The following is a 17,116-nucleotide window of genomic DNA, read 5'->3' on the forward strand; positions in this document are numbered from 1 at the left end:
CCCCCCCCCCCCACGCCGTGGAACAAGAATCAATGACAAACAAGCGGAAGATAAGGGGAATTGGAATGGGAAGGGATTATCTACTATTTAAAATATCAACTAGCCTACTTACATCCAGCGGACCACTTTTTTGTTTGCCGCCTTGAGGCGGAGTAGCTTGTCACAGAGTCGTACGCTAGTTTTTGGGCTTTTTGGTCTCTAAAATTAAAAATACGGGAAAAATATCAATTACAGCTCTAAGGGACTGAGAGGAAATCGATTTTTAAGTATGCTGAACATTAAAATATCATACTTACAATTGAAAAAAATGGCTTGTACGGTCAGGGCAGGGTTGGACAAAACTGCGTGCGTTGACCCTTGTGCCTCTGTGCTGCTACTCTCTATCGTTCAGAGCTGATTAATAATGATAATGATATTTATTAAGGCACGATAAACTTTAACAGCGTTTTACAAAGTCTACGCAATCATTGTTTTAAGGATTTTTCAACGAATTAACGAATATTGAATTATTGCGTACCTTGATGTTGACTTACGACTCTTTGCTGGCCTGACCCTATCGATGGTATACTGAAGTGGTAGATCACTAGTTCTACGAGGACGTTTATATACTCGTCTTTCCCGCGAAAAAAAATTGTTCTCCTCTCTTATTGGACAAGCAGCTGAGGCGCGGGAAATCTCTCTATTTAAGAAAGTGATTGGATAAAACTGCTTATGATTGACATTACCTGGTTTCTCCTCTCCTCTCCTCTTATTGGACAAACAGCTGAGGCGCGGGAAATCTCTCTATTTAAGAAAGTGATTGGTTAAAACTGCTTATGATTGACATTACCTGGTTTTCTGAATGCTATAGGTTATCAGGGGTGTGCGACAGGGGTTCGCAAAGCATGATGGGTGAAAGTGTAAAATGTCCTCATTTGCATCTGAACGTCGTAGTGTACAGAGCTCCAGCTCCTTCCGAAACTGAAAATTTTTGTGATATTTTCAAAAGTTAAAGATCTTGCAAATAACCCCCCCCTTCCCCCACCAAAAAAAAAGAAAGAAAAGAAAAAACTAAGCGAAGTTATCCGTTGTCCCGCCCTTGTGTGGTGTGGAACTCGTGTTCAATAAAATACGTTAACTCGTACAAAAGTTTGAAAAGTTGAAAAACTTCACAGCTTCAGCTTGAGATATTCATAATAACTGGCTTTGGCTGTCGCTATTATGAAAAAGAAAACAGTTTTAGAGTCGTTTAGATTCAAAGCTAGCTAAAGATAATACTGGCGTTTTGTGATAGTTCAACCAAATAACAATTGAAGAAATAGTTTAATAGTTTAATAACATCTAATTTAGGTTCCTTTTACAGATTAGTTTCTCAAACATTTTTGAAATTTTCAATCACTTTTTTAACGAGTCCACTCTTCGAGTTGGTGCCCAAAGACAAATCCTATCAATTGAGAGTCCTCATGGTTACTTCGAGTCATCAGACTTTTGATTATTATACCTCTTTTTGCTGTAGAAAAGGCATAAATTCTAGTAAATATAGCAAAATTTTACGACCAAAGTTTACTCCTTTCTCGGCTTGCTTTTAGAAAAAGTACGGTGTCAATCATTAGCTGTCACTTTTGACAGCTAATTGTCCAATCAAACAGCTCGTCAAAGAGGAGAATTTTCAAGGGAAGTCTTCGTTTCTCTTAAACAAGTTTGACCGGTTCGTGACGTTTCAGGTTGCAATCACGTGATGCAGATGTGCAACGCACGCATGAGCGGCGGTTAAAATCAAATCTAATGAAACGCTAGATATATCAACTTCTTAACTAGAATATGCGCTTAGAATGTCTTCAAATCTTTGAGAGGTAAGTCCTGGAAAAAATAGAAGTAACAAGTCGATTCAACAACGATTTATTTTAGCTGATTTGAGGGAGAGAAATCGTTTTGACCCATCAATCTTTCAGCTGGTCAGTCAGCTTGGATATTCTTTAGTTTCATTGAGCTTAAATTTGTCTTTTTTAAGCCCTAGCGATTTTTGCGGCGATTTTTGCTGTGATTTTGTCCATAATAAATAATGGTAAAGAATTTACTTGTAAAGTTTTATTCGGGAAACCAAGATTTTCCTAGAGGAATGTCTCTTTTGAAGGATGAGACAAAAGATTTCATATTTCTGAAAATCGCCAAAAAAATCGCCACAAAAATCGCCAGTGTGAACGGGGCTTTAAAACGATAAAAACCTTGAGATAAAGTCTAAGGAAATATTATAAAAGGTTAGTAATCCTTTCTCTTGAGCTGTATTGAAGTTGGCAATCACATAGACTCGACGTTAGCAACAACATTTGTAGGGAAGCCTTCTATATCTAACTGCATTATTTTATATGAACATTTACACTGTAATCAGTGTATTTATTGACATCATGACACTAGGATACTAAGCTTTTAAGGATTAATATCATTGATTTAAATTTTTGAATTGTTTAATGTGTGAGTAGTAAGTACCGTACGCATGTGTGACTTCGCCTTCAGTTTAAGTCTTGCATGAAAACTTTGCTATATGTAACCTCAGTTCAAAAACGCGTTACATTGAATGCATTTTATTTTACGATAACGATAAGGATTTCTACAAAACAAAATAAATACAAACTGTTGAAACACTAAATAAGACTACAAAATAGCAGAAAATATCAAAGATTGCCTAGAACTATACTTACGGAACAAAATGAGACGCAAAATAAATGTGGTCTTGTCCGATACAAATCAAACTGAGAACTGAACACTAATGAAAAAAAGCTAAGCAAAAGTACTATAAATTTGAATACGAAACAAAGAAACTAAGAAACTAAGCGACAAAACTAGAAGCGTGACCGGAGCAAAAACTTTAACAAAGACAGAGAATATATAAATTGAAATTTCTTCGTACGGCACTAACACTATTTACAGCTGTCTTACCCATGACGACTATAAAGCCGAGTACCAGCATGAATAATCACTTTGCTCAAGCAGTCGCGGCGTGATCATGCATGGCTTGGCAATAAGTTAGACAAGTTCCACACCTGCACAGTGTTTAAGGCGCTATAACTGGTTTGCTTTCTCTTTCTGCTGGTGTACAGGGTCAAGATGCGAATGTCAACCCACAAGGCGACCCAAGACAAAATGCCCAGGACAAAGACCATGAGGTTAAATTTCTCTTCTGTCTGCACTTGGCTTTCTAATTTATCCTTCCTCACGCTTTGGTCTTCATTCATGTCAATCATTCGGTTCCCCATGCACATGTTGCACATCTCTGGTTATTTGTTCGCATGGAAAGTTGTATTTTACTAGTTTTAGATAAAAATTCTGTTCCCCATGGGTGTGTTTAATATTTATGATATAGCTTAGATAGTACACGCACCCTGATTGGCTGAAAACCTATTCTCTATTTGGTCGGTAAAGACAAGGTTTTTAATTGACACCTTTTTTACAAAAAAGTTTTCACACTTTTCCACTATATCCTTACTTCAAGCTTCAAGGAAAATGGAAAAAGACTTTCCACTCTATGATGTATCTCTTAACATAGAAACTGAAGCTTCAGGTTTTCAACGATAACAAGCCAAATCCAAACAAAAAGCCCTGTTTTGCCGACATCAAACTCACTAGTTGATGAAGCATAGGCGGAAAAAAACTAAGGAGTCCACAAAATAGACAGTTTCTGTTTTCCAAAATTAGTTTTAATCATTTGTAGTAAATTTTCATTCATTTAACATATTGACATCAGATTTTTATGTGTCTGTCCTCTTATTGACAATAAATTGCGTCATCACATTGTCAAAGTAGTGTGGATCCACAAGGCGTAGCCGAGTGGATCCGCATACTACTTTGCCAATGTGATGGCGAAATTTATTGTCAATAAGAGGACAGACACATAAAAATCTGATGTCAATTTGTTTTTTACAATAACAAAAACGATAAAAACTTCTCATTTTTACTGATCAAAACAACTAATGGAAAGAGCGCGCGCTCGTTAACGTCAGCTTTATCTGTCTGTCCTCTTATTGATGATAAAAATTAACCAATAAGCGCGAGAAATTTGTCAGTTATTGTAAAACAAATTTTTGAGACATTAAAGATACCAAGCTTTGGCTCAGACAGAAAATATCAAGTCTCTAACCTGTTCAGCTATTTCACTATTGAAAATGTGCACATAACATTCAGATCTTGAGAAACTGTGACTTCAGCTTGACTTTTGAGCATTTGAGTCTTATTTCTTAAAAGAAAATTGTAAGATTTTGATGTAATATCATGTATTTCCTATGAAATTATCGAAAATATTGTGTGAAAAGATCTTGGTGTGACACGCTTTGCGTGAATGGAAATACTATGACGAATGTGATTTGTTAATTGCCATAGTTTGGAGAATTGCAATTTTGATCAGGAAATAAGATGCTTTTTCCAGCTTGAAATATCTTTAGCTATATCATAAAAGCAATAGAAGATAGTGCTTATGACTCTACCGGTCAAATAGAGCACTTGCAATGTTGGGAGAATCACTCGAAAAAGTTTTAAAATCACTCACCTACGGCTCTTGATTTTTAATTTTTCTCGTGACCAGTAGAGTCATAAGAACTATCTTCTATTGCTTAATATTCATTCATATGAATTGAGCGATTCAGCAAATATGTAGAATCCGATTTCTTTTGCGTAGACAAGAGGACGCTTCGGCCAGTCTCGCGTGTAAAAATCTAGAATCAAATTCTTTGGTGATTTCTTATTTCTTAACTTAAATTATAATTATTTATGTCAGTGTCTTCAAAATATAGAAATATTTGAATGTCCTTGCAAGTAAGCATATGGCGACAACCGTCATCGTTGAAGTGCGTCCCTCTAAGTTTGTTGTCTTTTTTAGGAAACACTCTTTGAGTTGCTGGAAAAATACAGCAGGAAGAAAAATACAGCAGGAAGAAAAATACAGCAGGAAGACAAAAAGTCCCAGTGAAAACCTTAAAAGCTGATCCAAAATGACTGCACATGTGACATTTTAGAAGAATTTTTAAAATGTTAAGTATTTGCCATTAATATTTCATTATTACTTTTACTTACTTTTCTCATTTTTTATTAAATTTTATAATTAATCATTTTTTATTGTTGTCTTGTTTTAAATTTATCGATTGATTGGCTGGTTCTTTTCAGTAGTTTGCAATTCTATTTATTTATTTTGTGTCCCCAATTAGTGTTAAAACGCTAAAGAAAAAAAAGTCACTTTAACAAAGTATATAAATATTTTTTTCCCTAACTAGCATTCCAGCGGCCGTCAGTCAAGCATAAAGTTAGTTTCTTCTTTTCCCACTGATTCACTGTGCCAGGTGGTTGTCCGTGAATGGTAACTAACCTTGTTACTACATAGCAACAGGCGTGTCAGTAGTGGCATCTGGGCAGCTAAGCCCAACCTCATCATTGCCAATGAGTTCAATAAGTATTCACAGTGCAATGGGGACATATGTTTTCAATGGTATCTTGTCCTTCAGATGCTTATTTAAGGATTAATTGATAAGAATATATGAATAATGCACTGTTTTGGATAGGATATTGATCATAGAGTATTCACAGTGCAATCTGGGATGTCAGTTTTTAATGATATCCTGTCCCTCAGATGCTTGGTTAAAGAATTTTTTGATATGAATATATGAATAAACTATATAGCTTTAACTTGAAGGAATAGAGAAGGCATTTGTTTTAACAATATCGATAGAAAACGAATAAGTTTGCTTCAAACGTGATGAAATGTGAGCCACGAGGCTCTATCAAATGTGATTATTTTATATGTACTCGCATACTGACTGGCGTTTTTTGCTGCCAAGCGAACTTATCTGATAAACCAACCAGCTAGCCTTCCTTTGTGGCAAAACATGTCACTTTGGGGTACAAAATATTAGAAGCAATAATTATATATAACTCAAGAATATAAGTATATATACATATGTATAAAATATAAGTTACTTAAAAACATGATTCTCGTTCAAAATGCAAGATATTATTTTTACTCAAGTCCAGTATAGAAATAGAATGCCTTGTTGTTACTCATACTAGAACTTCTGGGATTTCCCAAGCTTTAATTGGGATGAGCAATTTTTTTAGGAAATTGAAGAAAGAGGTAATGTAATAGTCAATCTGAGAATTGAAAAAAATCTAATATTGAGCAGCAGTGATTGAAACCAACATTTCCTCACTCCACAGGGATCTCTGTAGTTTGCTTCTGGAGGTCTGCCTGTGATGTGTACCTGTAGATTAATGTGAGCTAGTCATCCCAATCTTCCCTCCTTTATGACACATGGATTTCAAGTGCAGAAAGGTAAAAGATTATAGAGCTGATGGAAGAGGCTTACATTGCTATATAAAACTATTCCCAATTTGTTTAGCCATTTGCCTAGTAGAAGCTTCTTCAGACAATTGCACTTTATTCTATTTTTTTTCACTGTGCCATGGCTGCACACTATTCAGCTGAGTCATGCTTACTATAAAAATTATGTCGTAACACAAATATTTATTTTTGTAATTTTAGGTTTCTGAGTTATGGCGTACAAGTTACAAAATGACCAAGGAACTTACTTACCCTGAGTTCTGTTGCACTATGCCCATGGCATCTACCATCAAAGTGGGACTAAAAAACTTTAACCAGCATGCTCTGTACACCAGGGATAAAGAACAGACACTGGTAAGACGGCTGGAGAAATGTGATGATAATGCATTATCATTGATGTATGGATGATGTATGGTTATGATACATGACATTCATGTTGCATGATTTTAAAAATTAAAACTTTTAAATTCATATATCCAAGACCTTAAGTACTTATGCTTGGAAATGATTTTACTCCACAGCTCTCCTCCCAGCACCAACCTTAAGCTAAATGTTTCTGATGAAAACTAAATTCTAATGCTGCTATCTATCATGGAAGTCAACCTACCCAAGGTTTGTTCTTAATTTTGAATGACATAATTTATATACAAACAACCAATATTTGAATATAAAAATTGAAAATTGGAGGTTAAGTTCTACAGAGGGAGGAAAAGCAATGAATAAACCTTTCTAAGCACAGGCTTCGACAAACAAGCATTCTTCTGCCTTATTACATCGAGGTGGGAAATCATACCCAATGTTGTATTGGTGAGACATCGAGCATTAGGACCCTGGCTAAACGAGGAAACATGTTTCTGTGTGCATGTTCCCTGATGTTTTCAAGTTTAGCCACATGCGAAACCTTGCTGTGTTCAACAAGTTTTGCTTCCAAGAGGCAAAAATGTTTGTGCTGTGGGGCAGACACATGGAGACAATGTTTTCTGGTTTAGCCACGAAAATTAAAATTCTAAAATTTCGTTACTTAGCAACTCTAGCTCTATCTTGAAAATGCGCATATGCTAACTGATATTGAGTAAACAAGTTCCCCAATGTTTCCTGACAGTTTTGCCACAGTTGGAAACATTTAAGAAAACATGTTTCTGGAACCATCTGGGACTTTTTAAAATATTTTTGGTAAAATGTTTGGCATCATTTAGCACTCTGTTTGATGGTATCATATCAGACCTGTCCCCAGGCGTCACGCTGCCAAAACCAGAGCGTGGTATACTGAAAGAAGCTGTTGTTAGTAGCCTTGGATCATTAAATTTTTGCCGTGGTTTATTGAAAAGGTTATCCAGGTGAGGATTGCAAGACTATGATATAAACCAGGGTAGTAACAGCAACAAATCATGCAACTTGTGGTGCAACGTGCATGGTTGCGTTGCAAGTTGCAGACTAAATGTTGCTCACATATCCACACCAATTTTTCTTGCACATCCTTTTTGAGCAATGTAGGAGCTCTTTATACTCTCTACTCTCTTTCCACACTTACCAATACTTCCATCATTTTCACAAGATCTACGAGATGATGCTTGAATGACATGGATTCATGATCATGGGGAATCCCCTGGGGACAAGACTTCAGCGTGGAAGGTCCTTTGACCAGAATTGGGAAGCAATGAGTTCTCAGACAAAGTACCGGTAAGTAAAGCGAACCTTGATTCAAATCCAGTCACATTTCACCCATTCCAGTCCAATCCAATCCATCTCATTGCCATCCAGTCCATCTTAATTATATCCAAACACTTCCAGCTACACCCAACATATCCAATCATTTTCAGTGACATCAAATCAAATCTAGTCAATTTCAGTCGTCAGGTCCAATGCATTCCATTCCTTTCCCTAAAGGCAGGCATCCCAGACCTCCTATATTTCCTATAATTTGTATAGGATCCTATAAAGAGCCTATATTTAAAGAAAACTTCCTATATTTCCTATAAATAGGACGACTGCTGAGTGATACATTTCTATTTTACTCTGTTTAGCACATTTGGCGAAGGGTAATAAAATGGTATGCCTTTTTTCGGTTCAGTTTTTTTATGGCTTTTATACTGTAGATAGTACTGAAAAGCTATTTTAGCTCCTATAAAGTGCATATATTCTATATTTTCCTATATTTAAAACTTGCACAGTCTATATTTCCAATCACATTTGTCTAAAAAGTGGCTGGGATGCCTGTAGCACACTACAATCCATGCTTTCTACTCATTGTCCCCAGTTTGTTTAACGCATTATCACCAAGATTTGACCCAGTGTCTCACAAAATAATGGTCAGATGGTAGGTTACACTTTATTCTGCGACAGGTTAATATAATCATTCATTAATTCTTGGGTTTTTATTCATTATAAAATGTTCTTGCCAATACATTCAGAAAGCACGTCTACTACGACAGTGGATTGTAAATGAATTGCATTCAATGTCCCCGTCGATGCTTTATTATTAGAAAATGTGATTACTGCCCATGACCATAAAAAAGGTACTGTCCCTTTTATTCTCCCTCTATTCCTCCTCAATTCTTCCTACCGACTTCTCAACCTTTTCAATTTGTCAGGTCCTTGTCTTTTTTGTCAACGCATAACGCATTTTTGTTTGGTTTCTCGATTTTATTTGCATTAAACGCCGTTTGCTCTGACGAGTTTATGTAGACGTCGTCATAACAAATCGCTTGCCTTTTTGTAATTTATAGTGATCTCATATCCTAAAAGGGACCACAAATTTCAGTTGGTGCACATTCCTGTCGTTATCACCCTAAAAGGGACGAGGACCCCCCACCCCCTTTTATAAGGGAGTCCCCCGTCCCCCCCCCCCCCCGTCCCCCCCCCCCCCCCCCCCCCCCCCCCCGCCAGCATCCTTGTCCCTTCTTGGTCCTTTACCCTAGCTCTTTTGTCCTCCTTTTCATTCCTTTTTTGATCTTCATCTTCCTTCAAAATTCACATCAGACTCCCTTCCAGGTTCTATATTATACTTATTTTATGCATGGATTACCCTACTTCAGTACTTTTACTATTCTGCCATCATTGACATACTTTTCCTTGTTTCCTCAGATGAGGCATGATTAACATGGAACCATGATTTACCTGGTTTTGAACCAATAGTCTCTTCATGGATGGAAAACAATATCTGTCCGATGCATCTCAAGAATCCAACCAGGTACGTATCCTCATTATACAGTATAGATACTGTGAGTTGACCACAGTTTATTTTACTGGTGTCTCAGGTTTGATTCTTAGGTTCGGCACATGTGAATAGGATTCCTGTTCCTGACCTCAGTTTGTTAGGTGTTCCCCTTGATCCAACAGACCACAGGCCGGCAGGCTCTCCTTCTTCCCCTCCCCCCTCCGCCCTTGTCCCCAATCCCCCTCCCCCAGAGCCGCCACGCAGGCTACCATACTTTTTAACCCCGTATTACGGCCAGGACAAATCGGTTAGTTTAGATCTTAAGTAAATACTATAAAGTTATTACTGCAAAATATGTGATTCTTTTATTCATTCGTTTTACATTCCGACAGTACAATAATACTTTTTGTAGAATCAACACAACAACTTCTAACAGAGAAACACGTACAGCGCGATGCGCTATTTAAGTATGTTCGCATTTGTTTTATAGCGTTACAATATAAAAAACATTTTTGAACATGTAGAGTCTTCATGCTTGTTAGTACAAATGCATTATCATCTGTCATATTATTGTCTCATTGCCATTGTATATAACAAGCAAACTTGTTTTGTCATTTTACATAAACTGGATTAGATGTTCAAATGCTCATCGCTTTTTTGTTTTGACTTTCTTGGCTTTTTAGGTTTACAGCTTTCTTGTTTTGTTGACTCAGTTCTTCTTAGAAGTTGAATGTGGGTTATACAGTAACTGAGCTCCAATAGCATCAGAAGTTTTAGAAACATTATTTAAAAGTTCAATATGCAATATTTCACTTAATTTGTTTAGTTTCGTACTAATCAATAAAACACGTTTTTGACAGCCCACTAAATACTGCCACTTTTGAATGTCCCTTCGGTGGCCGAATTAACAGTTCCATTCGTGCTGATTGGTCCTGTTATGTTGTTTCATGAGCCTTGAGTGTCTTCATTGGTGTCTTTTGTTCTTTGTCCAGGAAATCTCCTGACGAAAAAAAGAAGTGTTCATCTAAGGATGATTCATTTGAAGAAGAGGAAGATGACACAGATGCACCTAAAGACGAGAAGCCGCCAAAAACAGAAGCCCAGATCATCTGGATCAGTGAGTTCGTTAAAGTATTGGCAGCAGGAACCAACAAACACCATCCAAGGTATGATCAAATCCTCCCTAGATGTGGGGGATGAGTATCAACTTTAGGTTGCCTAGAATAGTCGATTCCATATTACATGGTTTCAATGCTACAAGGGGCACAGCCTTTGTGTCGGACCAGTAGCTTTTCCAGATCCAGATCACTAAGAACTACATGTACACGTTCTTGGATTGGAGAGAAGTTGTCAAGAGAATGTTGAGGAATTAAGGCTGGTGACAAGGGTGCTTGCACCGTCTTCTCGTTTGGTGATCACCAAATAAAGGTTTCCATCCCATTTTCATTTTTCATTTCTTCATTTCAATACCCACCTTCATTCTAATGATTCAATAGTAAATAGGATATTATTTATATTGTACTGTGACTTGAATCATTACATATTAAAAAGCGCATTAGAAGTACATAATTTATTATTAGACTATTTTTAAATTTTATACTTCTGACAGTGACATCTACAACTATGGAGTTATAAAATATAAAAATACAATAACATACATATAGAAATAAATGACCTCTTGGCAAGTGTTGTGTGACATGAAGTAATGTGCTGTTTTGATTGGCAACACGCTGCTCAAAACGACACCTGAAATCGACACATTTGGGTTACTTTTCCATTTCTATCCCTAGGTTCTCGAAACTTAGCCATGATATAGAGGTCCTTGTTCTTACTAACTTGTTCTTTTTATTATTTCTCATCAAGCGCACTAGGGCAAATATTGGTGTTCTTTAAGCCATTAAACTTCGTTATATTGGTGTTTTTTAGCTGTTAGAAATTGTTTAAACTGTTGCGTATCTGTTCTGTTATCGGCTGGCTTGATTCGCTAAGTTTCCTCATCTATACACACTACCGCATCCTATATCTGCCTCGTGACCGCTTACACAAGCGTCGGTTAATAAGTTAATCCAAATCCCCTAAATAACCAAGAGTGAACAGGTTCATTCTTGGTTATTTAGAGGATTTGGATTAACTTATTAACGGACGCTTGTGTGAGGATGCAGTGGTTCCTTACGTACGATTGAACCGTTGGTCACAGCAGTATTTTGAGTATTTTTAGTGTATATAGACAAGGAAACTGAGCAAATCACGCAGCACAGAACAGAACAGATAAGCAACAGTTTAAACAGTTTCTAACAGCTAAAACCACCTATATGACGAAGTTTAATGGCTAAAAAAAAACAATGTTTGACCTAGTGCCCTTGTTCTGATTTTTATATCTTTTTCAGGAAAATTATGTCACAAGTTTGGCACCAAACCCAAGTTTATCCTATGACCAAAATGACAGTGTCATTCGAAAGAACTTAACAACACAATCTAAAATTTGAACACATTCCACTTTGAACATATTCCGCTTTATATATCAAAAGATTGATATCATCATCTTATTGTCATCCCTTATGCTAGTTTAAAACCTGGTTTTGGGGGTAAAATTATAAGATGTTGTGCCCATTTGGATGAGGCTCTGGTACCTTTTAGGGGTAATTTGCTATGAGTATCCAAATCCTATATACACCTACTGGTATATTACTGGTATACATGCTACTAGTCCACAATACGCAACAAAAATATGCTGTGAATAAATTTACTATGCGAAAAATTCCCAATATATTTTGCAGTCTTAGGAGTGTGGACTGTGCTTCGGCTGTGACCACGATTTTTGAAATATATGTATGTGAAAGAGCCACCACCTGGGACTCTGAGTTTAAAGGCCCTGTTACACGTTGAAACTTTGAGCTGCAACTTGTATGCGACGGACAAGTTTCTCAGGGGTAATTCCATCCTGAAACTTGTTTGCGACATAAGTTTCGGTTGCAAAAACTTTCTCCCAACAAAAGTTTCACACAGCTTGGGTGTTGCACGGTACAATTGCTTCTGAAACTTGTCTTGCAACGCTGTTGCTCACAAGTTTCAGCTAAAAGTTTCAATGTGTAACGGGGCCTTAAGCAGTTTCTCTCATTCTATTAGAGCAGGATCACTAACTTATAAAAATAGTACTCCATGATCATTTTTTGAGTATTACACTGTTATTTCTTGTTAATAAATAAATATTAGAGTTCAGTCTCAACTCACTGCTTTGTAATCGTCCAAATATATCACACTGCGTCCGTTTGTCAATATTGGGACTCTATTTGCAAGTCATCAAACAGTTAAAAGAAAATCTGGTTTGCACACTACAAACTGGGGACTATTGGCAGTGTGGGGCAAAATGGAGACCCAAATTTTTAAAAAAAGCTCAAAAAAATGTTTTCCGGTCACTGCACCTTTTGAATAGATGTTTTAAGAGCTTTTTGGAATCAAAACGACATTTTCTTTGAAAACAATTTTTTCACACTTATTCACTCGACAATTTGGGGACCTGAACTTTAGAAAGTGTGCTTTTCCAGTTAAAAATAGAGTCGATAATTTGCATTGCTTGATTGAAGATGTTTACATTGATAAAAGTCATATTGTGTACTGTAAAGTTAAAAAACTGTGATTTTTGTTTTTGCACTTATTAACATGAAAAGTGGGGACCTACTAGTTTGCACACCAAAAATTGCAATCTGAGGACTTGCTTAAATTTCTTTGGAAAAGTGTTTTCTAGCTAAGATAATCCGTTTCCTGACTTTTTCAAAGTGGGGACCTGATTCAAGTCCCCACTTTGTGAACCATCCCCAGATTGTTGGTGTGCATACACATTGAGGTCCCCAGATTGTTATGTGGGTCCATCCATTCATTCATTCATTCATTCATTCATTCATTCATTCATTCATTCATTCATTCATGCATTCATTCATTCATTCATTCATTCATTCATTCATTCATTCATTCATCCGTCTGATCCGTCCGTCCGTCCGTTCGTCCATTCGTTCGTTCATTCGTTCGTTCATTAATTCAGCCCGAGTAAATGAACCTGTAATCAAGGCACACATCGGTAAATCAATTTGGAACTCGAAAATAATTTATCTCAAATAGTTTACGCCTATCATAAATCACCCCATTTTTTTTGCTCGCAAGAAAGGCTTTCTTTGCACGTGCATGTGTTTGTTAAGAGCGTTTGTTTATCGTGTTAAAGTCAATAAATTATTGACGTCGAATCAGTAAAATAAAGAAGTACTATTTTCCGAATCTACTAGATTTTCAATCTATCTATCATTTTGGTAAATCTCCAGGGGATCGTTCGACACGGAGAGATATAACTATCACGGATGGAATAGGTGCTCTTACATCGAGATTAATTGTCCACCCTTCGACATGATTTATATAATCTAAGGTCACAATGACGGTTCGCTTTGTTTTTTATAGAATATATTCTTTCTTCATAAAAAATATGTTTTTAAATCGGAATAAAGTTCTCCATACGTGCAATATATCATCATCATCATCCTCTATGCCTGTGTGCGGCACGTAGGGCTGACACCAAGGACTTCACGTGCAATATATATTATATACATATATACACTTGATTGCAGAAGGGTTGTAGTATACATTTATACATATATCTAATGGGATGCAAGATATCAAATGAGATGCAAAACATAAGTAACATAAAAAGTATTATTTGGTCTTGCCTTATCTTCTGATCTGAATGTATCAGAGACACACGTATTTCACAAACTCAAGTTAAAAAGTATTTTAATTTAGACAAAATGCTGTGGCTTAGCAATCGTATTTATACATGTTTTAAATTCTGCATCTCATTTGATATCTTGCATCTCATTAGATATTTGAATAAATGTATACTACAACCTTTCTGCAATCAAGTGTGTATATATATATAGTGCTTAACTGGAAAAAACGTAACCAAAGTCAATTTTAAAATATGTATATCAGGAAAAAAAGTAGGCAGATTCAGTGGCGGATCCAGGACTTTAAGAGGGGGGGTTCATTTTTGCAAATCTCGGCACGACAATAACGTTCTCTTGCATCATCATTTTTCCCATGAGGCACATCACTGGCCTAGGGGCGCTCCTGATAAGTATAACCTATCCACCAGTCCCATTTCATATTAAATCTCATGAGTTAGTACCATACTTTTATTTATTTATTTTAAAAAATATAAAAAATCCGAGGTATCAGCCGGTTGGGGGGGGGGGAGGGGGATTCATTTGCACCCAATTAACCCCCCCCCCCCCCATAATTATCCGCCACAGAGATTATGTATGGGACGAATGTACTTCGAAAAATTCCAGACATTGAAAGTATTTTTTCATATTTATTCATTATCCAACAAATTTTTTTTTTTTTTTTTTTTTTACTGTAAAGTGATTTTTTATTTTATTTTATTTTAATGAAACAATTTGTTGTTCTGACAATTAAACTTGCATTTTATTACTTTTGAATTTTGAAATTTCCGGAAGTGCCTAGGTTAGTGCTAATTATAAATTTGCCGTGAGCTGTTGTGTTGTTCTTTTCGGCAAACATGAAAAAAAAAATTTCCCCGTTATATTAAGCCGGCAAAATGTTTTGCCTAGTCAAAAGACAAGCCGCCAGATAGACGCTAGACATTTTAAGCAAAGATTCAAAATATTAAGGATAATGATAGCAAATGATAATGTTTTTTCTTTTTCTTCTTCTTCTTCTTAATGAAAACTCTTCAGTGATAAAGGTATTAACAAGTACAACTATAAAATTAATATAACAACATATTTGTTGTACGATCTACACTTCGCGATTGGTATAGTTGTAATATTTCGATAGCCCTATAATTATAGTAAACATCATAATTTTTTTTTTTCGTCTCACTGTAGTAAAAAGTTCCGTGTTTTAAGATCCAGTAAATTTGAACTCTTACTGATGATCATTATCGGCCTTTTCTTGGCAAAAATTTGGACATTTGATCATGCGAACGGAAAGGCCAAGTAATCGCCAAAGGCAATAGCGTGTAAAGATAGATTTTCTTGAGGGTGTTCACAAAACTTGTCATTTATCTTTTTCTTTTTATTGGTGGGCTCGAGAGAGCTTTTTCTTGCCATCAGTACTGATTGCACTTGACTTAAATTGAGTAAACTGATTATTCATAAAGTCCAATTCTCGGCTTTGTACGAATTTTATTCTTCGAGTATTCAATTGATATCTCAGGAGTGAGCGCAGCGAACGATTGAGATGTCTAAATTGAACACGAGAAGATAAAATTCGTATCTCCAAGCGGCCATGTAATGTTCTGTTTATTATATAGATATCGATGAAACTTAAATAAAACAAAAGCTCAAAAATTCTTTATTAAAATACGTTACTATGTCAACAGCGATATCTCCACGTGTGAAAGATATGGTATCTTCAACAGGTGAAAGATATCAAGTTTTCGACACTAGAGAAAACCTGGTATTTCATCGATATCTATATAATAATTGACTATTACACGTTAACTAAACTAGTATTTTTCTTTTCACGGGTTATATGCCTTCACTCTATAGTTTCTTCTATTTTTATAAATAATTATTTGATTGTCGTTGACTTGGATGCAATTTATATAGTTGAAAGAGAGTAAATAAAGTTTTCTAATATTCTCACCTAAATATATATCTGAAATCTCTGAAAATTCTGAAAAAACACAATCTATTCCATGCAAATCGTTATTTGATACTTACGAATTTAGAACCCAGGAAAAAAACTCAACGTATAACACACGAGAGAGAAGCAATGAGCAGGATTCTTTACTTTTAATTTTATGGAGGGAAGAAAACTGAAGAACGTAATTACCTGTAGAAAAATATTAATTTCCTAAAGAGAGCAGAATTGTTTATTTTTATGAACGGAGGAATACTCGAAAGTCTAGAGAAAAATCCTCAAAGCACAGGAAAGAAAAAAAAGAAAAAAAAAAAAACGACAAAGAACTCCAATCACAATAACAGCAAGCTGCCTGTCCGTTTTTGCTGCCCCCACAACTCTTCACCACCTTTTTTGACGCCCATGAAGACCTACGAAAAGTCATTAACTAGAATTGAATTAAAGTTCTGAAAGATTCAACAGTTTTTCCTCCCTCGCTTCGATTCGGACTTCCAGCCGACAAAGCATGTTTGTATTCAGTTATCTTTAGTATCCTGAGGGTTCCAAGGAATTCTACCTCAGTCTTAATTCTAATCAATAGCATAGACTCCCATTAGCAGATTTAGAGCTGCACGGCTTCAAAATATGCGTCAACCATGCCTATTTTGATCAGCCTAGAATTGAAATTCAAGATTCGATGCTGTGAGTTAGCCTTGCACTGACTTAGAACAACCCAGACGTTGTTTCAGGGTTCGATCTGTGAGTTTGTAATACCATAAACTTTGATCAGCCCAGAGGTTGTTTCTGTGAGTTAGCCGTGCCCTGATTTTTTTATCAGCCCAGACGTCGTTGTTTCAGGATATCGATCCTCTTATACTTTACTCCCCCTCTAGTTGAGCATCTATCTGATCATAGTTAATTACAATCCGCTCCATCAGACCAACCTATCCATCGACTTTTAGCCAGAACCAGTATTTAACGAAATCGATATTTCTTTAAAAGCACTTGGCGTGGGATTCGACCCTTAT

The 17,116-nt window shown here is 36.2% G+C and overlaps 1 protein-coding gene and 1 long non-coding RNA gene across 13 annotated transcripts; one reads left to right on the forward strand and one right to left on the reverse strand.

Moving 5' to 3' along the window:
- The first annotated feature begins 1,685 nt into the window (after positions 1 to 1,685).
- On the forward strand, positions 1,686 to 12,684 carry LOC148910668 (uncharacterized). 12 transcript variants are annotated; one of them, XM_089031497.1, is made up of 13 exons: positions 1,686 to 1,832; positions 3,078 to 3,143; positions 4,850 to 5,000; positions 5,241 to 5,452; positions 6,178 to 6,292; positions 6,503 to 6,655; positions 6,823 to 6,913; positions 7,524 to 7,638; positions 7,857 to 7,981; positions 8,559 to 8,618; positions 9,386 to 9,491; positions 10,451 to 10,624; positions 10,686 to 10,825. In XM_089031497.1, exons 11-13 carry the CDS (start codon positions 9,448 to 9,450, stop codon positions 10,768 to 10,770), a joined length of 303 nt encoding a protein of 100 aa, XP_088887623.1. In that variant the 5' UTR covers positions 1,686 to 1,832; positions 3,078 to 3,143; positions 4,850 to 5,000; positions 5,241 to 5,452; positions 6,178 to 6,292; positions 6,503 to 6,655; positions 6,823 to 6,913; positions 7,524 to 7,638; positions 7,857 to 7,981; positions 8,559 to 8,618; positions 9,386 to 9,447; the 3' UTR covers positions 10,771 to 10,825. The 12 variants fall into 12 exon arrangements, with proteins under 12 accessions (XP_088887623.1, XP_088887617.1, XP_088887622.1 ...); XM_089031496.1 differs by lacking the exon at positions 8,559 to 8,618 and adding an exon at positions 8,713 to 8,817 and having other exon boundaries at positions 1,687 to 1,832; XM_089031491.1 differs by lacking the exon at positions 7,524 to 7,638.
- Positions 9,798 to 11,845, reverse strand: LOC148910669 (uncharacterized). Its single transcript, XR_016120013.1, has 2 exons — positions 11,117 to 11,845; positions 9,798 to 10,939 (listed from the first exon to the last, which is right to left on the reverse strand). It is a non-coding gene; the product is annotated as an uncharacterized LOC148910669 (long non-coding RNA).
- Positions 12,685 to 17,116: the final 4,432 nt, after the last annotated feature.

Source organism: Actinia tenebrosa, unplaced genomic scaffold (genome assembly GCF_029948245.1).
Source record: "Actinia tenebrosa isolate PJP-AT-01 unplaced genomic scaffold, QUT_ActTen_1.0 PGA_scaffold16__25_contigs__length_10494907, whole genome shotgun sequence".
Lineage (NCBI taxonomy): Eukaryota > Metazoa > Cnidaria > Anthozoa > Actiniaria > Actiniidae > Actinia > Actinia tenebrosa.

Coding starts and splice junctions, on each gene's coding strand:
- LOC148910668 (XM_089031497.1), top strand. CDS start 9,448: ATGGAAAACAATATCTGTCCGATGCATCTCAAGAATCCAACCAG. Junction 9,492..10,450: donor CATCTCAAGAATCCAACCAG/GTACGTATCCTC, acceptor TTCTTTGTCCAG/GAAATCTCCTGACGAAAAAA. Junction 10,625..10,685: donor ACCAACAAACACCATCCAAG/GTATGATCAAAT, acceptor TGCCTAGAATAG/TCGATTCCATATTACATGGT.